Source organism: Manacus candei, unplaced genomic scaffold (genome assembly GCF_025592945.1).
Source record: "Manacus candei isolate 608988 ecotype Guabito, Panama unplaced genomic scaffold, ASM2559294v1 h1tg000008l, whole genome shotgun sequence".
Taxonomy (NCBI): domain Eukaryota; kingdom Metazoa; phylum Chordata; class Aves; order Passeriformes; family Pipridae; genus Manacus; species Manacus candei.
Window position 1 is genome coordinate 1,876,851 of NW_026138056.1, and position 27,946 is coordinate 1,904,796.

Genomic DNA, 27,946 nt, shown 5'->3' on the forward strand with positions numbered 1-27,946 from the left:
GCGTGCGCCGTGGGGAAAGGTCGGCGCTTCCCGTTCCGGCCGTGCCGCGGCTCCCGGGAACATGGCAGCGGCGGCGGGCGCGCGGACGCGGGGCCTCCTCTGGGCGGCAGGTGATGGGCGGGAGGCAGCAGCTCCTCCGGGCTTGGGCGGGGGGGATGGAGCGAGGTAAAAGCGGTGAGGGTGGGAGCAGGGCGGCAGGTGCGGGGCGGGGCGGGGCGGGGCGGGCTGGGCTGTGGGGAAGCGCTGGAGGCGAGAGGGGCCAGGGTCGAGGGAGGAGGGGCGGCTGTCAGCGCGGTGAGCCTGTCACTCGGCGTGGGTGAGAGCCCCGGGGTGACTCGGACATCACTCACGGAACGCTTCTCCTTGCCTCGCAGTGGTGGCACATGTGGTGGCGTCAGGCGCGGGTTTTGTGAAGGATCTGGATGAGTCGTAAGTACTGGGGTGTCCTGTCTTATGGCCTAAATAGTGCTTGTGTTCTTGTGGGGAACATGACCCCAGACTTTGTGCATAGTGTCCTTGTCGAGAAAGCTGCACTGGAAAAGTTTGCCTTTTTCTTAGCAGTAATGGCAGAAAGACTGTGGCCCGAAGTATCATCGAATGTTCTGTGTTAGCGGGAACCCACAAGGCTCTGAAGTCCAACTCCTGACCCTATGCAGGATAGCCCCGAAAATCACACCGTGTGACTGAGTGTATCGTCCAAATGCTTCTTGAACTCTGTCAGGCTTGGTGCTGTGACTACTTCTCCGGAGAGCCTGTTCCAATGCCCAACCACCCTCTGGGTGAAGAACCTCTTTCTAATATCCACTGTAAACCTCCCTTAACGCTACTTCAGACCATTCCCTCGAGTCACCTCAGACAGGAAATCAGTGTCTGCCCCTCTGCTTCCCCTCATGAAGAAGTTGTAGACCATGATGAGGCCTTCCCTCAATCTCACCAATTAAATAGGTTCAGTTAATGAACCTGAGGAACAATTTAATTTTTCAGGTGTTTTTAAAGCTGTTATTGCAGGTAGTATTGCCAGAAATGTTCTTGGAGTTCCTTGTTCTTTCTTGCTTTTTGGTAGTGTAAATATAGTGGTGTATTTGTGCCTGCCCCAAGTAAAAGCTGATTGTGTTTAACCAAGTTCTTCATTAGAGTTTGCTGCATGGCTGCCACAAGGGGCTGGGAGAACGAGTATAGGTGCATTCATGCATGGCCAGAAACGGAAAAGAGAAGGAGGCTTGGAGGACTAGTTCCTGGCAGCTTGAAGTGCCAGTTACATTCCAGTGTAAAAACGTGCCTTTACAGCAGAATTTGCCCTGAGACTGTGTAGGAGTTGAAATGGGCAATCCTGCCATTAAGGTGGTTGTGTAGTGTACTGGTCGTGTACTGCCTTGCTTTAGCACTTTGGTGGTTACGTAGCTGCTGTTGCCCCAAAAAAATTACCTGACATAAATTACATGACTCGTATTTTCAAGGACTGAAGATAGGCTAAGTGAATGTATCTGTGCTCCTGCGTCACATTCCCATATCATGTTTGTACAGGCATGAATTTAAATGCATTTGCTGTTTTGGAGTGAGAAAACATAAATCTGTAGTCACATAACTTTTTAAATAACCGATAAAAGAAAATTCTGTTTTACAACACTTGGATTTTTCAACTACAAAACTACAGAGATACCTGTCTTCGCAGTTGGGAGTAAGAATTGATAAGTTGTTCAGGACAGGGGGTTTTTTGTGTCTTTTTTTCTTTTTTAACTAATTGGCAAATGGTGAAAAAGATCAGGATAACAGTTTTAAAAAAAAAACAAACCTGGAAGCAGTGACCGGTGAAATTTCAGATTTTCCATTTGATAGATACCTAAACTTAATCGACTTTTTGCTGTTGCTGAAAGTTTTGGGTTTTATTTGAATTCTGATAGTTGTAAACAATGCCAACTAGTATAAGATGTGTGTCCCTTTCCCAAGTTTGCAGGATATGGGAAAAGAAGTCGCAGAGCAGAACTAACAGAGGTACAAGGTAGTCAGTATCACCCAACTGGGCTATGGAAGGGATGCAGAATAAAAGCTGTGGTACCTATTGGCTTGTGCTGCTGATCTGCTGCCTCAGATCAGTATTCATCTTGCAGTGTTTGTGTACTTCTTCTAGTGTGATAATGAAGCAGTTAAGTAACCTAATTAAAAAGGGAAATATCCTCTGTGAGGATGTACTGGTGGCTCAACACAGGATCAGAAGCATAAGAAATGGTGCAAGGGGAGTAAGAAGCAAGACAGCAAGGAATAAACACAGCAGCTGTGTTGGTTGAAGGCCCTTGTAATTGTGGGCTTGGTTTTCAGTTTTGCTTCATGCTGGTTTCTTGTAACTGTTCGTGATTAAGTGAGGTGTTTGGTTTAAGTGGAGGTTGAGAGAACATTTGATCATGTAGTTTGGAAGATGTATGTATTTGAGACAAATAATTTTGATTCAAGGATGTGCAACACCTTTCCATCAATGTGATTGTGTCTCTGTCAGCTGACAGGGGATTGATTGCACAACTCATTTAAAAAGAGGCACTGAAATGTTACAACTGAAAATATATTTATAGGTCCTAGGAATAGCACCTTCATAGAATGCTTGAATACTCTTTCGTACAGAAACTTCTGTTTTTGTTCAGCAGTATACTGAACTTTCTTAATATTGTCTAGTAATTTAATCATTGGCATTACCAAAACTACAGTGAGTTTTGATAGTTGGGTTTTTGTCAGACTTGAAATTTTAGTTTCTGTGGCAGTTGATTAAATAGGTGCTTGTGAATGAAATTTATTATTGTAAAAACTATGGTATTTTTTTATATTACCTTAGGCCAAAGTTATTAGATTCCATTGGAATATTCAGCTTCCAGACGTTTCCTTTCTTTTCCTTTTTTCATTGCTGTCTACTGGTTTTGTAAGATTTTAGTCTACCTTTCTCAGTGCTGTAATGTTTGTTGCAATCTCCTATAACAGTTGTACTGTGGCAGAGGGAGGAGAACAATTAATTGTAAATTCTTCTTTTACAAAGCAAAAGTGATATTCTAAATTAAAGGACAGCCAGGATCTTATGATTCAGTAGCTGCTTTCTGCCTCTTGCATCATAACCAATTATTTAACATTGTAATTGGAAGTTAGCTGTAGCTCTGTTAGAGTTCTCAAGAGATGCCAGACTCTTAACTGTTTTTTTCATTAGCTCTATAGCATTTAGGGTGGTGAAGTAAATTTTTAGTGAGTTGCTCAGCTAAGCAATTTTGTGACTTAAAAATGCTGCTTTCCTAGAGCAGTTTTATGTTAGTTGCTGCAAATACCTTTCCTGCTGTACAGGTATTGCAACCTTGTTATGCCATCAATAAAAAAGGCTGGAATTTACCAGTGAAATGCTGCATTTCTAAGTTTAAAACACTCAGCATTGTAATTAGATTGTATTCATGATTTCTGAATTATTTCTTTCAAATAGCAAGCCACCATCAGCATTAGTATTTCTTCAAGACCATTATGGACTATTACAGGTTCAGCTTTAAATGAAATATAATAAATATTCTCTGATTCTGCTTACTGCCTGTGAGCCATTTATAGGCATGCTGTGTATTGGGAATTGGTGAGTTGGGCTATAACTTCTGTTAATCGGATTTTAGAGTGTAGATCACACACTACATAACTATATAAAAATATCCATTTCTTTTCACAATAGGAGTGTTGCAGTAAGAATGTTGTATCATGTATGTTATAGCATGTGACATTAATCCCAGTCCTAGTCACTTTTATGAAGCCTGTCTTACAGAAATAAACCTTACGTTGAATTTCTGGCTTAATTATTTATCTGCATAGAAATCATTAAGTAATGCAATAATTCGTATTATCATGTAGTGACAACAGTTCAGTGAATTGTGTAAGCAACATTTTGGAAGGTAGCAACTTTGATTTATCATGTTCTATTTTTATTTTAGAGGTTTTAGCATTTAGTGACAGATTTACAGTTAATAAAGCTAGTCAATTCACTTAAATGTCATTTGTCTAGCATTAAAAATATTCAGTAGTACTTGTGTATCTCTGGTTTTTATCAATCACTTGAACATTTTTATTCCAGTAAGTTGGTTTCTTGTGTGCAATTTCAATAAAGCCATAAACTGACACACCTATAGTAGAATGTTAAAGGAGGTTGAACTAAAATTGCTTTGTGTGTTAATATTAGAGATAATTTATTTAGTTTACATTCAGTAAAGCTAAGATTAACATTGTAAACCAATACTTTAAGAGTCTGTATTAGTTGATCTGTAAAAATACAACAGTGTACAATATTTAATATCACTAAGACAACTGCAAAATACTTCTTCCCCTTAAAATACATATGATAATCAAATATCTTTTGTACGTATTCTTATTTCTTGTTGGGTTTTTTTGGTTTTTTTTTGTTGTTGTTGTTTGTTTGTTTGTTTGTTTTGTCTTGGGAAGTAATTATAGGAACTATATCTGTGTGTGCAGTAGCATGTGCAGGGGCATTGTTAATACTAGAAAATCTTATCTCCTCTGTTTCTTCACACCCAAAGAAAGAATCTTAATTGTGGATTTTGCCTGTTTCACACGTACACTTCACTGTTTTATTTTCAGATTTGTTGATTTTGTTTTTTCCCTTTTTAGGTTTAAAGAAAACCGTAAAGATGATATTTGGCTCGTAGATGTGAGTATATGAGAAAAGTGGGAAGATCTGCTAGTGGAAATCAAAAGATAGGATGTACAATGCTACACTTTGTTGTAAGGCTGCTTCATCATTTGGAAAATTGTTTGTGCATGATGCAGAAAAATTTCATGACAGTAATTCTGACAGGATGGAAAAGCAATCTATATTGTTCAGGGTGAACCAGGAATAGGCTGAATATTGCATGCAGATAGGCTTCATCCTATATTTTGCAGTCCCTAAAAAAAGAGAGCAGGTTACCTAACACAATCAGGAGGTGATAACCTCTTTTCAAAATTGTTATGGTTCCGTTCTCTAATTATACCAGCTAATTGGTGTTCTAGACATTTATTAGCACTGCAAGATCAAATACATGAAAGGCTTCATTTACTTTTCTAACTTATTTGGAAAGTTTTGGTGCTCCTTATTTCAGGGACAAGGAATTACTAAAAAGATTGAGCTTGTTTGTGGATGAGGTAAAATTCCTTTTATCTCACCTAAATATGTACTGTAATGCTCAAAATTGTATTATTTAGATTTGTTATTTTTAGTGGGGAAAAACTAAATGTGCTGATTCAGAGTTATCAGTAAAGTATAACAAAACAAAATTCAGCTTTGTCAGGTTGTAACCTGATCTTGTTATACCAAAACATCGATATCTTCCCTATTAATTTCACTGAGGTGTTGCAGCAAGACATAGGCAGAAAGGTGAAATAAAGTCTCTCAGCTCTGGTTGGTCCTGAGAAAATGGGATCAATTTTTCACTGTACTTCTATAGAAGTAGTTGCTGAAGAACCGAAATCCAGAGGACAATTTGGGGAAGTAGGTATAGTATCTATTACCCTTCCCCTATTGACAGATATCGACATATTCCTGAATAGATTGTTTACATGATCTTTTATCTTTCAAAAAAAAGAGGAAAATATTCCAAAAGATTTTTAAAAATGTTACCACACCGTCTATTTTTAAATAAGAAATCATGTAATAGTGCAACAATTTAATGTATTCTTTTCAAACTTGTGCTTTCATCTTAAAAGTAGGACCAAATCATAAATGCTGCATGTCATGCTAGCCTTGTAATTAACTTGCAATTTTATTAAGACATAAGGAGAACCATGACTGGAAAATAAGCCTTGCTAGTGATTTGAGGGTTAGTTGTAGAATCAACTTCTACTAACTTATTTTTTTTTAATAAAATATTTTTGCTTCTCAGTTTTATGCACCTTGGTGTGGCCACTGCAAGAAACTAGAGCCTGTGTGGAATGAAGTGGGCATAGAAATGAGAAACATGGGCTCTCCAGTAAAAGTTGGGAAGATGGATGCAACTTCCTTTTCTAGTAAGTATGGTTTGGTTAGGAGTAATTTCACTGCAGACTCTGTTTTGAGACTGTTAGTTTTTTTCATTAAGTTATTCTTCTGTTCTGTATCATAGCACAAGTATGCAAACAGTCATTGGAGAACAATTTCCCGATCTTTTTCTTTCTAAAAGTGACAACTTGCTGTAGTATGCAGTTTTTATCACATTCATTTCTGCTTGTGTAGGGAATTCTTCCTGACAAATGGAAGGTAAAAGCTTTTCAAAGATCTGCTTTTGATACGCCTCCTAGAGTACTTATATAAGCATTTTATGTTCTGCCTCTCTTGACAGCATCCAGTTTTAGGTTCCTTGTATTACTGTTGGAGAAGTGCTTTGTGTTCTCGCTGTTATTCTTTTCAGGTAATCGGTCCTTAAGCTGTTACAGAAAGCCTGCTGAAATCTTTGAATTTACTCTTGAGCCAATTTCTTCCCATCTTTCTCCGTAAATGTCTTTTTGAAGAACCAAATTTAGCTCTAAGGCTTTCTTTTTTGCTTTTTCTATGTATTGACCTTCTCAGAGAAAACCCAAAACTTTAGGTATTCAGAGAAGTGGTTTGGGTAGATGTGAGAGGATTGTTGAATGCTTAACAGTATTTTATTTGTTTTCATATGCTTGTTTATTGTCATTTCACTTGAATCTGTGTTGAACCAGGAGGATATTTAAGAGGGAAGGCATAGGGAGGAGTGGGGCCCAATGGAGATTTATATGTAATAAAATTTTGTAAATACATGTAACATTTTTAATTAATCCCGATTAAATCTGGTTATTCAGCTTTGTTGTATTTACCTAAAATATTATGCAGAATACTTTTTTTAGTGATATTCCAATTTTTCTGTGCTTACCTGTAGCAGAGTTTGGTCTTTTGAGATCAAAATGATTTTGTCTCAAACACCAATTTATTGTATGTAGCTTTTTCTGTAAAACTGTAGAAATTTTGTTACATCTTAAAGATACTTATTTACTGTAGTAAGTCTGGAGCATTAGAAATTTCAAGTTCATTTCATGGATCTCTAGCTTTCCAGTCATATATATAAAATTCTAAATCATATAAATTGTATGAACTCTTACTCTGAAATATTTGCATCTGTCGTCCTGATGCTAAATTCTCACATTTTATACCTAGAACAGAATTGACACATTGTTTTAGTTCTGTAATTCAGTTTTGCACATATAAAAATTACTGAAAACTGCAAGAGTTCCTTTGTGCCCTGGAAAAGTCTTTCTACTCAGATTTGTTACCAATTTTATAAAATAGAGTGTCCAATAAATCTCTTGAAATAGTTTTGCACTTTTATTTTGAAAGTGGAAATTTTATAACATCTGGATATGAAAAGCTCAAGTCAGTTCTGCTTGATATCTTTCCAGTCTAAAGATTCTATGAAATCAAAGTAATTCAGTCTTGAAAATATCAGAAGGAAATGCAACTGGAACTTGTGGACATGTAACCAGAAAGGAACATGAATGGTTGGCTCTGCATAGTTTGTGTTCCTAGTTGAAATAGGAAGTAGTGTGAAAAATCTGAACTATGGGTAGCTTGTTGTCAGAGAGCTGAAATCACAGATGAACATATAAATCATCCATAAGTGTTGCCTCAGGTGGCTCTGCGTTATGAGGACACAGGAATTTTATCAAGAGAGGTCACCTGTTGTGTTATCAGTTGAATTTTCAGGGGGGTTTGCCTCAAAGTCAACTGAATGTCATCAGAGTAGAAACACATCACACCTCAGGCTGGCACAACTGCTGCTGTTTGCCTGTACTGCGTTCTTTATATCAAGAAGTGGAGGTGATAGTGTAAATAGTATGTCACTTCCAGGATGTTGAGAGAATTTTGGTAATCTCCAAGCCTGGGAGGTTTAAAAATAATGTATTGTCTGTTTTCTAGTTCTTCTGTCCATGCATGAGAGCTGTTGTCAGCTCTTGTGATTGAATATACATTTTAATGCATTTTAAGTCTATGTAGTAGAGCTGTGAGAGGAAAGGATCAGAATAAAATTGATCCTAGTACCTGTATTTCTTAGAACAGTCATCTTTGACTAAGATACCTGTAGGTGAGCTGCTAGTTTTATTTGTAGTGCTGTGCAGTAAGGTACTGATCCAGGCAAACAACCCTAGGGTCACAGTTCCTAAACTGTTACTGAGAGCCCTGCACACAAGTCCTCCCACATCTGCTTGCTCTGACATATGGTTGGTAGCTTTAGAATGTTTGTTATAGGTATTGACTCTTCGTGCTTTTTGAGTGCAGGAATTGTTACTCAATAGGGAATTGCACAAGTGTTGTCAGAATTTTATACTTAATTTTAGCCTTTTTTGAAGACTACTTAGTTTAACTTTTGGAAAACACTGAATTGACTGAAAAGTATAGTTTAAGATGGTAGTTGCAAATTGTACTCATATAATAGATGGTAGCAAGATACAAGGTTTTAAACAAACCTGAGGTGGGGGAAAAAGTTCTGCAGTTGTTTTGCTTTTCACCACTTTAGTAAGCAGCAGGTAAGTAACTGATTGCTTAGAAAGTGTCTGTGTCTGGTGAGGTTCATTTATGTCTGCAGAATGCAGATGTAAAACCTTTTTTGTAACTACTGCAGTATGATACTGCACTTCTGTTGTTAGGCATTACTGTAGCATATGTCACATGTCTTGTATTTCTTTCAAGCATTACTATTTACTATTGTACATCCTTGATGCTTAATTCTTGCCTCTAGCATTTTCAGTCAGTTGTGTATGTATTTTAAAATGCATGGTACCTTTTGGTTAGAACAGGTCAAGCATGTCTATTTAGAGGATTCTCATGGCATTTGAGTTGTGGCACATGAATTGAGAGCCTATGCTGGGACCCTTCAGCACTTCTTTAAGAGGTCCAAAATTTAGTAGCTTAATAACAGCAGCTCCTTGAAAGCAAGTAAAATAATTCATGTTAAACTAAGTGGGAGTTCTTTCATTTGTTATTGTGGCTTGAATAGTAAACTATGTTTAAAGATTAAGGTAGGAGAGCAAGAAAGTCTTGGTTCACTTTGGCATTAACATATTTCTTTCAGGTATTGCATCTGAATTTGGTGTACGAGGCTATCCAACAATTAAGCTGTAAGTTGATGCTTCCTATTGAATTTCTGACACTGATTTGATGACACTAAAGAAAACATAGCCTTGTTCATTTAAAAATCTCAAACAAACCAATCACAAAAAACCTGTAAAACCCAAACCAAGAAAAACCCCAAAAAACCACTTCACCATCTCATGGTGGCATTGTCTTTGATTTCTACTGGACTGTTTTGCTGTGAAATTCAGTCATATCCATCATCTTATTTAGAAACAGAATTCTTAATAGACAGGTTAACAAATTGGACTTCATTTAACTGCTGTTTTCGATGCAGTTATGTAGAAGTGTGTGTACATAAATATGTCTTTCAAATATGTATACACGCAACTCTTATAAAAAGGAATTCCTTCCTCCATTTGATTTGACATCTTTAGAGTGATTCAGGCAGTAAGTGCATAGCTGAGTCTTCCTGTTAACCTCTTGTAAGCTGCTGATTGCATTTTCTTATTTTCAATTACCTCTCTCTTCTCTCCCATGTACCTTAAAAACCTTATGTAAATGACAGTAGTAGTTACTGTGTAGGGTGAAGGGTGAGAAAAGTTGTTTAACAAGAGAAGTATATGTAGATTTTTTTTTTTCACCTGATTTAAAAAAGACAGTGGAGGACAAAAATTATAGGAAAATATCAATCCATAATGATATTCTATGTACTTGCTTATAACACATGTAGTTTATAGTCCAGTACAAGGTCATATTAAATATTAAGACACAGTAATTTTGGGTCCTTTTTACTGTGAACAGACTGGGGGTTTTAGCAGGTTATTTTTTAAGCAAATAATACTCATAATATGTAATAATGAATCTTGTCAAAGTGACAAGAAGGCAACAAGAGATATTTAGCTTATTAATCTTTAAGGATGAAAATTTTTATTGGCATATAGAGGCATTGAAAACTCACTTTATCATTACTTCTTTCCTGTGAGTTTCCTAAACCTATATGGATTTAAAGAAAGCCTCTTAGAATTAGTGAAACTTACTGGAATACTCTAATAATGCAAGTGTGCTACATCCCCTGTCAGCAGAGTACCATAAGCTGACCAACACTTTATGTAAGCTTAATTTAATACATACATTCAGAAGGTTTGACAGGTTACTTGATACCTTTCAATTATATAAAAAAAAATAAACAAGTTTATATGTTTGTCTTTTATAAAGACTAATACCTCAGTAGTATAAATGTTGAGTGTTTGGGGTTTGATTTGGGTGTGGGGTGGGATTTTTTTATACAGTCATAAGCAAATGTTCTGAGTTATCTGTGTGCTTACAGAGTAAATGACTGCTGTGCACTAGAAAAATAAATGTAAAAGAATGCTAATTATTTCAAAAAGTCAATAAATCAGATACTGTGTAAATAATTTTTTACTGCATAATTGCATTGTATTGCATTATTGGGTTTTATATTTTGCTGACCACTTCTTTTGCTTCTCACTCATTAAAAGGTGACTGTAATAAACCTGTGAAGATTGAGTAATTCTGCATGTACAAATGTAGTTTAGGTCATTTCAGTTTTGTTCTTTTTTTGTCTTTCCCATTTATCTAGCTTAAAAGGTGACTTGGCATACAACTATAGAGGACCTAGAACCAAAGATGATATAGTTGAATTTGCTAATAGAGTGGCAGGGTAAGTATACTCTTCTGTGAAACTGGTTCTGCTGACTTAAAACTTATGTAGGATTTTGAGCCAAGAATCAAATCTGTTTAAAAAAGAACAAGATACTTGACACAAAGTTAAAAACTATATGTGCTATTGATGCCTATCACTATATGTGTCACTGCATGTGAGGCTGGTGGTGAGTGGCACGGAGAGAGTACAGGGAGACTGGCTAGCCACAATACCTTCTTTACAGTGCAAGAACTAAGGGCTTTTCAGAGTACTGGAAACTATGATCAAATGAAGCTCAGGGAAGTCAGAAGCAAGAATGCCAATCTAAATGTTGGCTGACAGGCATCATTACTAAGGCAGAAGATGTTTCAGGGTCTGTACTGACAGGATAAGGGGCAATGGTTTTAAACAGAAAGGGGATAGATTTAGATTAAATATCAGGAAGAAATTCTTTACTGTAGGGGTGGTAAGATGTAATTCTTTACTGTAAGGATGCCCCATCCTGGGAAGTGTTCAAGGCCAGGCTGGGTGGGGCATTGAGCAACCTGGTCTAGTGGAAGGTGTCCCAGCCCATGGTGGGAGGATGGGACCAGATGATCTTTAAGGTCACTTCCAGTCCAGCTCAGTCTCTGATTCTGTGACCAGTAAATGGCATGCATGTTTCCATTGTAGCAACATCTTGTACTAAGATATGAGTTTTGAATTTAAGTGTGCTATTTGAGGAACATAACACGTTATTTTAGGGGGAATTTTTCTTTTTTTCTTTTCCCTTTTAGTTGAAAATAAAATAATAAATTGAAAAATTGAATTAATGTGCATTGTGTAATTTAATTTAAAAAAACCCACAAAAAACTGTATGACATTTTTTTGTGGATTTTTATTTGTTTGGGTTTTGCAGGTTGCAAAAACTAAGGTTTTTCTTTCTTGTTTTTATTTCCCTCCCAGACCTCTTATCAGGCCACTTCCCAGCCAGCATATGTTTGAGCATGTGCAAAAGAGACATCGTGTACTTTTTGTGTATGTTGGTGGTGAATCTCCTTTAAAGGTTTGAAGCTTGATTAAGTAAAGTTACTTCTTTCGACTATTCAGAGAGTAATTTAAAATATCTTTTAAAAGACTGAAGTGTATGCTTGTAACAAATACATGTGGTCTTTCTACATTTATTTAAGTGTTTTTACAATCTTATATCATAACCCATATTTTCTAATTTCTCTTTGAAGATGAGGTATGTCACAAAGCTTTTATTTGACCCATACTAAAAGTTCAGAAATTAAAAAATATTATTTGTATTTTTTCAGGAAAAATACATTGAAGTTGCTTCAGAACTAATAGTTTATACGTACTTTTTTTCTGCCTCAGAAGATGTAGTGCCTGAGGTAAGCTGTTTCCATGCCTACTATTTTCACAGAAGTGGTGTTGTTCTCATATATGTAATTTTACTGTTTCAATGGCACAGAGATGGCTTCTTACAGTATATTTGGCTTTGATAGATTCCAAAGTAATTACACTGAAATGTATAAGTTTTGAGTCTCTATGAGGAAAGAACACAAACCACGTTTCAAGTCTGTCACTGCTTTGTTTTGACCGAATTAATTGTTCAGTCACATTAATAAAATTAATCAGAAGATATGTGGAACTCAATTTGGACCGTTCAACCTGCTCAAGAAAGTAGATACTTGGACTTTTAGCCAATGTACAGCTCTTGTTACTTCAGACAGTCCTTTCACCAACCACTTTTAAAACTAAGTTGGGGGTCTTTGCCATGAAGTACTTCTGATACCTTAGTAATCAGAGAAGTAAGTGAAGAGGTAAGTTATTTTTGTCCTGTACAATACAGGTGATCAAAACATTAGTCTGTCTGGGGATCAATGGATCCAGTCTACTGGCTGCAGAATTCTCATGTGGCTCTTTGGAGGAATCTGTAACAAGGAAAATATTGACAGTTAGTCACAAGGGTGGAAAAAATTGGTATTACTGTTGTTAGTCTAATCATTGTTGCTTACCTGTTGAAGCAAAATCAAGAGGCTGTTTCATTTATTGGTATCTCCAAGTGGGACCTAAGTCTATTCCATGCCTGATAAAACATGATTTGGAAATTAGTTTGGGATTAGCAGAGTGAGAACTAGCATAATTTGTTGGCTTTTTTTTTTTTTTAACAACAGCATTTTCGAACATCATAAGTAGAACATACTCATTTTAAATAGTGGATTGTTAGATTTCCAGAAGCCTTGTATCAAAGGCCACCGTAATTTGAATATTGCTATTTGCACTTCAGTCCCACCTGAGCAAGAAAAGTACTGTTCAGTTGTGCAGTGGAAAGAGTGTAAAAGGCTCAAAGTCTTTGAGATTCTGTGATCTCACTGATGTAAGCAGTGAGCTTTTTTTTCATGGAAGGTAATTTCCCCATTGTCATTAAGCTGAAGTAGTAATATTCTATGGAGAGAAGCAAAAATGTTATGAAATTACTAAGTGCTAGAGTTGTAATGAACCTTTGCATAATGCTGTTCGCTGTTAGGCTTTGTTTTGTCACCTTGGATAATATTGTTCCAAGCTTCAGGTGTCTTTTGTGAGCCGTAATATGTACACAGATTGATTTGTCCTTTAAAGATGTAAAACTGTGTTTAAAATAAGAGAACAAAAGCATCACTTAGAATTTTCTTATTGCTCATTTGTATCGACTGTTACATTGTAAACCTACTGCTTTTGCATTTATTTCCAAGACAGATAATGCAGAATGATTATAGAAGGCATGTTGTTTGGAAATGATGCAATTCTTACCTTTCCCAAACATATCAGTAGACAATTCAGCCAACATAATTAAATGTATGCTCATGATATAGTTCTTTTTTAACCACAAGTGCCGTTAGAATTTTGACTTTGAATGGTAGCAAGCAGTCAGGAGTAGATGCAGTATATCTTCTATGGCAGTTCACTGAAAATGTGAGCTGAATGAGATTCTTTAAGTTCCAAGAGAAAGGTTTCTACACCTCTTTTTTTAGTATGTTGCTGACTATCCTAAATATCATGATTAACATGGTAATGCAGGTTTTCATTGTTCCTTTTGCCTAAATTAGGTCTGTATGCAACCTTGTCTTCTGAAGCTGTTTCTTTATATTCCCATCGGTCTCATCCACAAGAAATAGCCCAGATTTAGTGGGACATGTTATCAGTATTACTATTTTACTGTACATTTAGAAGAAATAGCAGTATGACACGTATGCTGACAACAGCACCGATTGGGAACAGGGGCCATAATTGATAAAACCCTCAAGTTTACGATCTCCTATCTAAAGTTCATGTGCAACTCATAAAATATTCTTCATGCTACTGGAGATACTAGTAAAAAATCCTGTTTCATTTACACTTTGTGAGATCTACCTCTCAAAACTACACTGATGTTGTGTTACTTTTATTATGCAGAAGCTGATAAATTCATTTTGGTAAATTTAGACAGAAAATATTTAAATGTACTTAGATATTTTCCCAAGGACTGCATTTCCATTTTTTCAGATTTTTTAGTTTGTCTGTTTAAACATCTTTTAATCTTTCATGGATTAATTGAAAACCAACTCTTTCAGTATGTGACATTGCCTGAATTACCTGCTGTTATGGTCTTCAAAGATGGAACTTACTTTGTTTATGATGGTAAGTAAAAGTGGACATTACCCTAAGAAAAGATATTTAAAGTATATATGGAGAAACTGGAAGAGGTGGGATTTTTTTGAAGTTTATGTTGGGGTTCTGGGAGATTCTCCAGTTTTAGAATAAGTAGCAACTCCTTCAGGAAGGAGAATAGGAAAAAATAATTAGTTCTTATGCCACAAAATGAAAGGCATTTGTTTTAGGAATACTGAAGTAGAAGTGATGATATTTGCTTTGTGTTATAAGTAAGATGTAGCTTCCAATATTATTATTTGCTGGCTATTAATGTACTTATAAAAGTTACTCCTTCCCTCACTGTTGTAATTCATCATACACAAAATAGAAGAAAACTTACTGAAGAGGAATCACACATATGATGAATTTACAGTTTCGAACAGTTAATGAGATTTATTGTAAATTGAAAATGTATCACTCAGAAGATTAATCTGCAGTTTTCATTTCTGAAAATAGGTAGTACCACAGCAAAATACTCGAGATTGGCCAGCAAGGATATTCTTTCTGACTTCACAGAAGGGATGTGCTTGTCTTCCTCTTCAGTCTGTTGCCTCCAGATAAAAATTCACTCTCTAGCCTCCTTGATTTTCATTTAATTTTTTTTACGTTTTTTGCAATCCTGGAGAAAGAAAGCTTGTAAGAGAAACACTTCTGAATTGCCTTTTGCTGTGTTGCCTGCTTGCTTTTTCCATACCTTTTAAAACAAATGCATAACACATAATGAAACAGGCTTCTAATTTACCTCGTAAAAATTTTACTGTCTCAGAATGTACCAGAAACATTCTTCTAAGTCAAACAAATTGTGAAGATGCAGTTTAAGAGACTGAATAAGGTTATTATGTCCAACTGTTATGACTGAGCTTACAATAAGAAAAAGTTCTGGCAAAATCCAGTTCAATGCTCTCAACTTGTCTGGTGTTTTGGTTTGGGTTTTTTTTTTTCTTCCCCTTAGTAGGGGAAATTGATGCAGACCTATGGGAAGCATTATCCTTGGAAGTGTTTGCTACTATCTTATGGTAAATAATTGTTAACCTGAAGTTATTGATAAATCACTCTATATAATATGAATTTGTTTATCGTACACATAATATGCAACATTATGTTTATATATGTTTTTCTTTTTTATTTCTGAATAAGATCTAATTGGTGGTCTGTGTTAGAACTGGATTCTTTATGGATTAAAACATCTAGCATGTGAAACTAGCCTTCACTATAACTGATTCTGAGTCATACATGACTGTTTATTCCTTTACATTCACAGTGCTGTTGATGCATCTGCTTTTTCTTGACTTCTTTGTTTCATTTAAGGAGTCTCACAAATACTGCTTTCTGTAATTTTATCTCTGTTTACTTAGTTTGAAACTTGATGACAAGCACACATACACCTTTAAAAACAGAGTTTGTTCCTTTCTGCACTGTGTCACAACTTTTAATATAGTATTGTTTATCATTGAGTTTGGGGGGAAAAAATCAACTTTTCACACTTTTCTCTAACACATTTTTTCTTCAACAATTGAAAATTGCTTTACAAGTTTTAAAACCAAAATGTCCAGAAATATGTGATAACTTAAGAAGAATAAAAGAAAAAAAGGAGAAAAAATAGTGTTTGCCTCTATAGTACTTAAGTAGTAAATATGATGGCCTACCTTATGAAAAAAAACATTCTTTTTTTTTTTTTTTGTTAGAGTATGAAGATGGTGATTTGTCATCTTGGATAAACAGAGAAAGGTTTCAGGGCTACCTTAATGTTGATGGCTTTACGCTGTATGAACTTGGAGATACAGGTGAGATGCTGCTACCACCAATCCCCTTGACATCTTGTGTGTAAGAAAAATTAGAAGAGTACTAAGAATGTGTTTTTTAAATCTCAGAAATTAATCAGTCTCAGAGTTCAAGTTGGTAGTGCCAGACTTTTTTTGGTGTTGGTGAGACCTGTTGTGTTGACTAGAGGTTTCATCCACAGCCTTGTCCTACACTAGTCCTTTCCTCACAACATAAAAGTTTGTATGTCTAATCCTGTGGTATTCTGAAAAATTAGTAGAACTTTTAATTTAAGAGCACCTTAGGTTTTGTGTAAGTTGTATACGAACTCTTGGAATACCTGCAGGGAATTTTATGACATATGGACAAGTTCAGATGTCTTACATCTAATGGATTTAGATATCTTTAAAACATATGGAGTGGAGCGTGTGCTAAAATGGACTTGTCCCAGAAAACTTCAGCTTTTCTCTAGTAATATTTTTTACAGGCCAATAAAAATTTTTGCAGCCAAGTGACTTCTGGAATAGGCAAATAATCTGTACTGCTCTTAAGATATACATACTCTGAAATATCATAAAAAATGCTGTAAGTGTTGATTTTTCCTGGCCAGGGTATCTTATCATCTACATTCCCTTTCAAAGTATTTATATTCAATCAGCATTGAGTTCTTTCAAGTTTTAAAGATTATGAAACATCTAGGTTCTCACATATAAAGCTAATATTGTTACACCTACATTTTAAACAGTTATTTACAGAGGTGCTGTTACAAGTTTTTTAAATGTAGTATATTTGTTCCTGTTACATTTTTGTCTAACAATTTCTCAAATTACAAAAAAGAAAAATGTTGACTTTATTAATCCAATGGAGAAAACATCATTTACTTTAAAGAAAATGATGTACTTGGAATTTATTTACGTTGGCTTTTTCAGTCTAAAAGGTAGTTGACTCCTAGTGTATTGACTAGGTAGTGCCTTACAGTAAGGAAAGAAATGGGGAAAAGTGAGAATTGAAGTATGGAAGAAGTGGGATGGGGAGAAGCTGTTGCTGTTTCACAAGAAAGCCTGGGAATGAATCATAGTTCTTGCTCTTAAGACTCTTCAGTATTACTTGAAAAAAAGTGACTTTCCATTTTTGAGGAGAATGCTCCCTATGGCATGATGATAGGTAGGAACAGAGCAATAGGTTGTCTTGGGGGGTGGGGGAGGTTTGAGTGAATCATGACATCTGAAGAGAATTAACAGATCTGCACTCTGTAGGCTGTAGTTAATCTGGCTGATGACTACACTGTTAGCTGATCTGCTTTCCTAGCAGGAAATGCTTGATCTGGAGAACCTTTGGCCAGCTTTCTAAACGTACTTTGATCTGATTCACCATCAGAATCTTTGGGTTTTGGGGTTTTCTTTCTGTTAATCAGAAAAACTTCACAAACTAAATCTGAGAAATCAATATATTTTGGTGTTGGCCTTTAAGCTCCTCTGACAGAGGTCTGTGGACTAAATTGTTTTTATGATGTAATGAATTTTGGGCTGTGACAGTAAATTTTCCGAATTTTTTTTTTCCATAATACTCCAAGTTTTTAATAGTGTGAAAAGTAGTCATTACTAAATCCATACAATAGTGATTCAGTGACTTAGAATCAGCTTGTAATTACTATTATGTAATAAAGGTCTCCGTAGTCTCATATTTAGGTATATGCACATATGCAACCTGAGTAGGTTATTAATTTTTATCTGTGTTTCCTCCCTTTTAATTTCTTTCTAAGGATAGACTTTTCATAGAATGCTAGTGGTGTGGCATTAAGCCACATCTTCATTTATTTTCAGTAGCTTTTAGAAAACCACATTTTGGTCAGCTCGAAGAGGCTCTTTGGCTTTGAGATTGGTTTATACTTAAAAACTAATTCCTGTCCCTGGAAAGTATCTACTCTTATAGGTTGGCATATTTTCCATCTGAGAATGTATGGTTTTTTTTAAGTGGTTTCAAGAATTTTATTCCTTATTTTAGGAAAACTTGTGGCTATTGCAGTCATTGATGATAAAAACTCTTCAGTGGAACATACCAGGTACAGAACTGAGTATGGGTGACACTGTGGGAGAAATGTGCTGGTATGACAACTTTAGAAGTTTCTTAATTATTAATAAATACTACGTTAAATGAGTGGGTTTAACTTGCACGTGTTCTCTAATTTCTGACTTAGTGTCCTGAATTTACTTAATTTATGGCTCAGTTGAAGCACATATGAGTTCAATGAGATGATGGGAGTTCCTGACTCACTCTTCTGCCCTTGGTTAATGAGATCACAGGAGCCAACGATGATCTCACAGCTTTTAAAAGCTATTGTGTCACCTTTAGATGAGAGTACTTGAGTTCAGATGACTTTGAGATGAACTTAGTAAGTTTAAACAAATGACTGTACTTCAGCTCACTGGCATTAAAAATTAATGTAGTGATGCTTGCATATTAGTTGTTTGTGGAACATTTATAAAGGGATTGGAGTTTGAGACTGAGAGGAACAAGACCTTCCTCTGTCCATTTCTGGTTGCATATGTAATTAGACTAAGAAAATGCTGTTCAAGTACTGTGTATGGGATTTTAAACCTTTAGGAACCAAGCACGATGAGCCAGGTGTTTTTTGGTAATCCTCATTGCTGATGAGGTCCAATTTGCTGTTTTCTGGGGAAATCTCAGTGTTTATTGTTTGTAGTTAGAAAGAGTATATCCTGGATTATCAGTGTTATTTCTTTTTGCCTCCAGACTAAAGTCCATTATTCAGGAAGTCGCTAGAGATTACCGGGATCACTTTCACAGGTAGGCACACATGGTACTCACTCTGATATCTTAAATGAACTGTCTTCTAGATCATCACTTTTTTGAATTATGTTGCTGAGTGTCTTCGTTTATAGGAAAAATACTTAAAGATAAACTTTTGGTGAAATCCACTATTCTGCTTTCTTTTTCGTCATTGCTTTTTTCACCATTTCTCTTACAGGGATTTCCAGTTTGGCCATATGGATGGAAATGATTACATTAATAGTTTACTAATGGAGTAAGTAAATTCTTATTTGAATTTTCTTTCTTCTCTTGTATTCTTTACTGAATATGTTTAATTAAAAATAATCTTATGAAGAATTCCTGGCTTTCATGGCTCAAAAAAAATCAGTGTCCTGAGAATTCAGCATGAAACATAGTAGCGGTTTTATGTTAAATTAAACTGCATAATTTAATATTAGAAGTTCCGCTTACTGATAATACTGATTGACAAAGCTTATCTTTTAGGTCTGCTTTGTTAAGTTAGTAACTGTTAGAATTGTGGGATTTTCACTCTTGATGCATTTTTAAGACATGCATAGAAGTATGCTTCTGTAGAGATGCAGCATAAAATGCATGGAAGATGCTGTCTGCTCTTGATATGTACATGACAGATTTTGAAATATATAAGTGGTTTAACAAGACGCTTGACAGTTGCCCTTGTTATGGTCCATGTCTAAAAAAATGCATAATTAGAGAGTTAAGTTTCTTGGCATTTACCATTACCTATTTGTTCTCCTCTGGCATTTGGAGTGAAAGAAGGGAAAAAATGGAGGTCGGTATGCCAGCTCTGTAAGTTTTCCAAATCCCTTTCTTGGGTATTAAAGCGTTAATAAAGCATATGTTCTTGCCCCTAAAGGTTCTAGGAGCTTAATGGGGACCCAGGAGTCATAAGATCTGTATTTCTGTAGGATGTCTGTAGATTTAAGACCTGAATAAAATTCATTTAAAAACAACTGTCTCTCAGTTGAAGTCAAGTAATGTGATTGAGCTTTATAGTTGCCAAAAGTGAGACCTTCCTCACTTCATTAATTGCCTCTCCTGTGCAGGCTCTTACATCTGACTGTCTGCTGAGCTGTTTCAGCTTGTTTATCTGGCAGAAAAATGGTTTTTGTCTAGCCACGTAGGGAAGTTATTTTGCTGATTCAACAAAACCCTTAAACCTCTTCTGCTCTGCTGAGTACCAGAACTGATGTGCAGAGAAGTAGGAGGGAGGGAGATGAGGTCTCTGGGAGGAAAGAAATGAAGGGAACGAAGACAGAACTGCCACTTAGAGTGGTAGTGATCTAGTGGCAAGGTCTGTTCAGCTGGGTTGTTTAACCGAATCTGCAAAAGGCCTGACTTTATAATTTGTAGTATATGGAAAGTTGTTGCTCAAGTATTCACCGGCTTTTGACTGTTTTCTAGACAGAGTGTATACATTTCAAGCGTAAGTGGAAAGCAGCAAAAGAAAGCAGCAAATTATGTTCAGTGTTACAAGTAACATGCATCCTGTGGATGCATGAATAATTCAAGTAAAACCATATTGCAAGTGCTCTGTTTTGTCACCAGATGGCAGCAAGTGGAAATAGAAAAAGCCTCCTGAATAGTGAGAAATTTATCACAGAATAGTTTTTTACTGTGCCAGATGGACATAGGAACAAATTCTGTTTCTTCACAAAGGACAAAATATTGTATGATTTGTAGGGATAGAATTAGTAGACCTTGATAGAAGTAAATTTATGAACTTGGCTATAACTCCACGAGGAGACATTATAGTTCTGTCTTTTCACCAGTGTGTGAACATGCTTTTGTTGGGTTAGAAAAGGTACGATTAAAACTACACACAAAAGAAGAAAACAGAATATTACTTTACTGAAAGCGAAGTAGGCTAAGGTGTCGTGGGGAATATCAACTAGAGGTGGATGTAGAGTATTAATTCCTCAGTTCTTGGAAGAGACACATTAAATGTGCTTTTATGAATCTCTGTATAGCATATAGAATCTGTATATGGAGGTTGTCTTTCAGCTGCTCTACAGTAAACTCCAAGAACATCAGTTACCAGACTGTTAAATGCAATGGAAACACTGGGTACTTTTTTGTTTGTTTTGAGGTTAGTTTTTTTTGATGAATCTTTCTGCATCCCAGTAATAAAACTTGTTCTCTTTTGGCTGGGATGATGTATTTTGGCAGAAGTTGCTGGCTTGTTACTAGACACTTGCAAAAACACCCAACTTGATTCAGGTGATTCTCTTCTCCCTTCCCTCTTGCCTTTAAGGAATGTTATAAAGAACACACGAGAAAGTGAAGATTCATGGATATCCTTTTAAATTATTGTAGCGATTACTTGACTTCGAATATTTTACATGGGAGTTCTTTAAATGTATAAATTGTCTGTTTTATGTTTCCAGTGACTTGACAATCCCTACTATTGTTGTGTTGAATACCTCCAATCAGCAGTATTTTCTACCAGATAGGCATATTGAGAGCACAGAAGACATGGTTCAGTTTATTAACAATATCTTGGATGGTACAGCTGAAGTAAGTCTTCATTGTGACTGGGAATATGTCGGTTGATGTTTATTTCCTTAGATGCTAAAGTAGGGAAAAGATTTGGTTACTCTGTCATGTGTTTTATCTTCCTGTCCTATCTGTCTTATTGTCTTGTGTGCTGGCAGTGAGTATGTGATTGTGAATTCTGGAGTTGTGCTGTTGCTTACTGTTCTGACTGCAAAACCTCTTGCAGAAAACAAGGTTTATTCTGTTTGTAGCATAATGTTGGTTGGCTTCTTTTGATGTTCCTTGTTCTGGTGCACTGGTAAATGGAGATCTCATTATTAATCTCCTGGTTTGCATTAAATGCATTTGTTTAAAATTTTTATTATAGTGCATAATTCAACCATACTCTTTCTTTTGGATGGTAAATCAATAAATCCAATAGGTGGAAGAATGATAAGTTCTGATTCAAAAAGCAGTGGTATACTTGCTTTTCCTGTTAGAAATGGACACAAGCTTACCCATGTCTGCTCTGAAACTAAAATCGAGCTGTCTTTTGTTAAAACAACAAAGTAAATAAATCCATCTGGAATTGATGGCTTGGATAATTTCTTAGTATTTATTCCCTCAGTATACTTTGTTAGACAGAAGGCTATGTTATGTGGATGAGAAAAGATCATGTATCAGAGCTTTCATTTGTGCTTGTGGGGGTGGAAGGCTTTCCCACAAAGGGGAGCAGTGCTAACAAATAATTTGGCTGCCTCCCAGGAGAAGCCTGTGTTGGTTTAAGCCCCAACTTGCTGCAGAATGCTTACTGCGCTAGCCGAATCCTGCTTTCCATTACATCAGCAGTTTTAGGTCATTGGGTGGTAATGGCTAGTAATGCTGAAGATAATTTCAGTCATATGGGGTACCTTGGTTTATTTAATCTGACAAATTGATGTAGTAACATAATGTAGGTGGAGTTACTTGTTGTTCATAACTTCACTGGCCATGCTTCCAATTGCATTGTGAGGGGTATTACTATAACTTATTTGATAGTTCTTCGTTCTTTAGTTCTCACTTTTTTAAGTGCATTGAATTATGTTATTAACATACTAGACTCTATTTAAATATATCCTTTTGTTTGAAACAACAAATGAAATTGATTTCTGGCTGGTTTTTAATTTTGAGGAAATTAATTTGTGATGCCTCAGTTTGCTGCTATTTTGTCACTTAGGTCTTTCTGTTTTTTGTTTGCAGTATTCCAGCTAGAATGATTAAAGGTCGATCTAAATTCAAATCTCTATACAAGACAAAAATATAGGACGTACCTTCATTTAAGCTGTCTAAGGTGTCTACAGACATAAAATGGCACTACATTGGCTGTGTTCTTTGCCCAAGAAATTGTACGACTGTTGAGGAATGACAGTTTTCAAAGTATGCTGGTGAACTGCTAATAGGAAGCAGACTTTATGAGCCACAGAGAAATTTCTGAGAAATCTAACATTTCACCCTTCCCTTCCTTGGGAAGTGTTGGATTATTCACCTTGACTTTCTTGGTATTTTCTGTAAGCCCTATAGGTAACCTTTTGTGACTCTGTTTGATCTTTGTGGACTTTTTTGCTATTTGAGGGGTTTTGAAAAGTCAGATCAGGTGCTGATCAGTTAACTTGCAAAATGGGGTTTATTTCTCTGGCAACTCAACAGGTGAAAACTAGTCCTGTTCAACAGACAGATTGCCCTTAAGATTTGTGTAGTTATTTTGAACACTGCTAAATTAGGTGGCAATGTAGGTATAGTCTGTCATTGCTTGACACAAGTTTTATTTATTGCACCTTCATATCTTCTTTTTGCTTAGTCCTTAGCTTTTTCTAACTGTGCTGTCAAAAATCCATAAATGGATATCCAGTAGCTGCAGGAAAGTTCAGAAGATCTCTGCAGTTTTATTGATGTTATATCAGGACAATTGCTAATTTTTGTTAGTGTTTCTCTATGGTGAGAGTGCCAGCCTACTATTCAAGTTGGCACTGATTGTTTAAAACTATTGTGAGAGACTTTTTCGTGAGACTATTGAATAATAGTTATCGAAGTTTGACAAGCTGGAGTGTCTGGGCATCATGAGATGTAAGAATAATTACTTTTCATTTCCTTCTAAAGGGACTTAAGATTGCAAGGTCTGAAGAATGAACTTTTGGAATCATAACTGAAAAGTGTCAACAGTTTTGACTTGGTTGCGTTTGAAATTTCAGGCACAGGGTGGTGATGGACTTCTGCAACGAATCAAGAGAATAATCTATGATGCCAAGTCTACTATAATGGTAAGTTTTATTTTTTCATTAGATGGTACCCTTGTCAATCACAATACAAATATTTTCAGAGGGTTAAAAAATATTTTTATATAAGTTGGCTTATATTATATATATTGCGTATATATTATAGGTATATATAAATTAGATTTAAGCCAAATTAACTTCTTGAATAAATATTTTAATACTGTATTTTATAATTTTTCAACATAAGTTGATTTCTTAGTTTTTCACTCCTTTTCTATATGTCTGACAAGTATTTTAAGGGATAGAACAGGGAAAATTCAAAATCTTTTCCTTGACCTTTTGACATACTTTCCTAAACTGGTAGTACGTTTCTGAGAAACGTTACAGTTTTGTTATAATTAGTTATGGCATAAAGGGATTAAATACTACTCTTTGTGTAGGTTTAAAGCAAATATTTGTATCGTCTTTCTTATAAGCTAATTCTGCTTAACAAAGTTTTGTTAGCTGGAGAAGTACACAAATCCATTTCTTCACTTGTCCTACACAAGCAAATAAACCTGTGCTGTGAATTTAAATTGAAACTTACGTGTTTCTATATGAGTGGCTTCTACTTCTGTGAAAGTGCAACTTTTAACCGTAAATTTCTGTAACCATAAGTACTTGTTCCCATGCCATTAAGCTACTCTTCAACAGGAAGCTGTCTAGTAACAGAATATTTCTGCAGATCCCTTATTACTTAAATTTTTGAGAATGAGGCACAAATAGTAGCTGAATCTGGTTCCTTGAAAGTGTTTTTGTAACACTGTTAGAACAATTGTTTCTGAAACTTTAAACAATGAATAGGATATGCTGTTGGCCTGTTAACATTAACTACCCCAATGCAATATTGTAAGATTTGAATTTTTAAGTATTTTTTTATAAACTTACAGTACGTATTGTTGCAATTGAGGACTCTGTCATTTTTGCAGAAGAAAACAAAACAAAATCCAAAAAAACCCCAAAGCAACAGCAATACAAAAACCAAACCCCAAACCAAGCAAGCAGAAAAGCCAAAAAACCTTGCCCATCTCCCTGAAAAACCACTGAGTCTCATTTTGGATATTTTTGAACAAATGCACAGAGTGATAAGAGAAGTAATGCAGTAACTTTATGTTATTCACTGAAAGTCTTTTCTACTTCAAATTTCTATTTCAACAGTCTGTGTTCAAGAGTTCACCACTGCTGGGATGCTTTCTCTTTGGGCTGCCCCTGGGGGTCATCAGCATTATGTGTTATGGAATCTGCACAGCTGATACAGATGGAGAGGTATTTGAGCATGAGGGAGCTAAAAAGGAAAGTGGCGATCGGGAGCTCACAGACGAAGGCAGTGAGGAAGAACAAGAGGAGGAAAAGAATGGAAAATACACAGAACTTTCAGATGGAGATCTTAAACAGAAAGACATAATGGAAAAGAAAAAAGACTAACTTGTTTAGCAGAAGAATTCTCTAGAATTTCCAAATAGATTTATTTATTGAAGGTTTTCATTTATTGATGATCTTCATGAAAGAGGACCGTTTTGTCTGCATTATGGTAGTTTTGACTTGCATGTATTCAAATTTTCTCAGAAATTGACAGAAAAAAAATGGATGTTCTCTTAATTGTCCTTATTAGATCAACAAAGAGCAACTTAAACTGAAGAAATCTGCAGGTACAATTCTATACCATTTTTGGAAGAGTTTTGAATTGTTCATTTCCAGAACAGTGAGATCATGTTACTGGACCTTACTGTATATGATGAACTGCTACTAGTATAGCCCAGCTAAGCACTCATTCACATAAAATTAGGGCTGAAAACTAAGAAAAATGAAGAGAGCTGTGAAGTCTTTCAGAGCCTGATAGCTAAAGACAAGTTGTGATTTTTCTAAGAAGTCACATCTTCTACCTGTTGCACATTATTATGAAAAAAAAAAAACCAAGAAGATTTTCTATTTTCTCCAATTAAATGTAAATTGTTATGAATTGGAGACTGTTCTACCGTGTAATAATATAATTATTGGCAGTCAAGAATGTTTACTTGATATAGGATGTGGGACTTATATTCTAAGTGAAGTGTTTACTAGTACTCTAGCAGTTAAAAATATTGGAAAATTGTTACAAACTTTCTAGAACATGATTGCCTGTTGTTTTCTATGAGTGCTTGCACTTATAGTGTGACAGGTCTTTAAGTTTCCTAAATCTGCAGCATAACTTTATATAGGAAGATGTAAATATAAAGACCCTCTGATGATTTTGTATAGCTCTCCAATGGCAACGTTTTTGAATGATGTAAATTTGTTTCACAGTGTTTAATTGAGATTGTTATATATCTTTTGAGGTAGTTGGTTTTGTTTGAGACTGTTACTTACTCTGAAGGAGGGAGTTATTAGAGCATAATATTAACATTCAAATAGATTGATCAGTATAATGCATTTTTCTTACCTTTTTCATCATAAAATTCAGTTTTAATACAACGCTGTGACTGTGAAAAGGGCTAATTTGTGTCCAGGGTTAAAATCTCCAAGGGGAAGCTATAAAGTAGCCTTTGGCATCAGTATCATAGAGAATCACAGAACTTATTGAACTATTCCTTGCTGGGTTTTTGTTCTTTTTGTTCCTGTTTTGTTTAAGGCTATATTACTGTATAATACAAATTATGTCTTTCTCGTAAGGCAGCTTGATCACATAAGAAATTACTATGCTCTAGCACTAAATTAAGGAATTTCAAATAAAAAACATGAGTAAGCTTAAATAGACAGGTTCTGTGTTTGAGTAAATTTGGTGATGCTATACAATGGTAACCAGGGAAAACATTGTATTCTTTTTCTCTTTAGGAAAGAAACTTGTTTCTTCTCTTTAAGTAGCTTGGTAACAGCTGACTTCATGTTGCAATACAGAGTAGATCCCTGACTTGAAAGACTTTGGTTATCAATGAGTATAAACAACATGTAAAGAGATTAGGAACTTTTTCAGAAAACTTCTGTCTGGCTTTGAATCCAACCTTTCTCCTTTTGGGTGGAGAGATAAAAAATGAATTCATAGAATACTGAGTAACGTGTCAGATACTTTTTTTTCCCCATTTTTTGTTTTCTCCATTTTCCTTCTATGAATTGCCTTTTTTTTTTTTTTTCATTTTTGTCATTATAGCTAATTGTACATAGTGACTTGAGTTTTCTTGTTTTTTATTGGTGTTTAATTTTTTTGGCAGAGTCTTTGAGGTGTAGTTTTAGTACAGACGTGAAGAATGAGATGCTTAAAAATGTGTTTAGCAAGTTTTTTTAACATGGTATGGAGGTCCTGAGTTGTTTATTAAAAAAGTTTAAAAAAAATAAAAAATCACTTACAGTAAAAGCTGTAATTTCTTCGGACTTCAGCATAACTCAGTGCTGATAGTCAAAATATAGGACTATTAAGGCAGTAATATGTTTTTTTGTTTTGTCGTCTCTTTAAAATTTCAGGACAGATCAATTACATATTTAATTTTGGCTCAAACTGGAGACCTGCAGCTTTTGACTTAAAAAAAACCCTAAAGTGGTCACTGGAACGCTGCTGTTCCTTCTATGGAGTGTAATAAAAATGGAAAAATATTTGAGTTCTGCTGCACTCCTAAGAACTGTTTCAATTATGAGCCTTTTTTTTTTTGGTGGTTATTTTTTGTTCGTGTTTATAATCAGTAGTAGCCAGTTAACTTACTGAGAAATCTTGAGAGATGTGGACCTGAGTAAGGAAAATACTGTGGAAGAAACAGATCACACTGGGATCTGTTAAAACTGTAGCACTTAGTAGTCAGAGTTAGGAGTAAAGCCTGTGTCTTGATTACTTCTGAAGTCTAATATCCATCAGATGGGTACCGAACTATTGAAAATTAAACTTGAAATGTACTGCTGTTTTCACTGAATCCATCTCCCAGGTATATTGAGCAAGTCACAGGGAGAAGAAAAGCATACAAGTCATATAGTGGGTGTCAGAAGTAATGTGAGATAAGGCATTTGCTGTGGTCACACAAGTAATCTAGAGTGCTGTCTGAGGGAGGGCATTTTATTTTTCTTCTGCAGTCTCTAAAGGTTTACTAAAGCAACTTCACTGTAATAACTTGGGATTCATGAAGTAATGCTGCTTTTCTAAGTCAAGTGTAAACCTTTTCTTTTTCTGTAATAAAAAAACATTTAAAACAGCTTGTTTCCTTTGCTTAATTTACCGTGTGTTAGGAGCTTGGATTTACACGTTGTGTAGGAGGGTGCTTGTTGAAA

General features: G+C 35.6%; 1 protein-coding gene across 2 annotated transcripts; it reads left to right on the top strand.

The window, feature by feature from the left end:
• TMX3 (thioredoxin related transmembrane protein 3) lies at window positions 1-27,870 on the top strand. Of its 2 annotated transcripts, XM_051774497.1 has the most exons (16): window positions 2-110; window positions 375-429; window positions 4,630-4,669; window positions 5,880-6,003; window positions 9,060-9,105; window positions 10,662-10,742; window positions 11,670-11,769; window positions 12,023-12,100; window positions 14,303-14,369; window positions 16,067-16,165; window positions 18,147-18,204; window positions 18,897-18,950; window positions 19,132-19,188; window positions 21,341-21,470; window positions 23,657-23,725; window positions 24,878-27,870. In XM_051774497.1, exons 1-16 carry the CDS (start codon window positions 62-64, stop codon window positions 25,142-25,144), a joined length of 1,374 nt encoding a protein of 457 aa, XP_051630457.1. In that variant the 5' UTR covers window positions 2-61; the 3' UTR covers window positions 25,145-27,870. The 2 variants fall into 2 exon arrangements, with proteins under 2 accessions (XP_051630466.1, XP_051630457.1); XM_051774506.1 differs by lacking the exon at window positions 24,878-27,870 and having other exon boundaries at window positions 1-110; window positions 23,565-23,683.
• Window positions 27,871-27,946: the final 76 nt, after the last annotated feature.

Bases quoted from the DNA above. Each gene is read 5' to 3' on its own strand.
- TMX3 (XM_051774497.1), top strand. From the start codon at position 62: ATGGCAGCGGCGGCGGGCGCGCGGACGCGGGGCCTCCTCTGGGCGGCA. The intron at 111-374 runs GTGATGGGCGGG...CTTGCCTCGCAG, and splicing joins GGGCCTCCTCTGGGCGGCAG to TGGTGGCACATGTGGTGGCG. The intron at 16,166-18,146 runs GTGAGATGCTGC...TCCTTATTTTAG, and splicing joins GTATGAACTTGGAGATACAG to GAAAACTTGTGGCTATTGCA.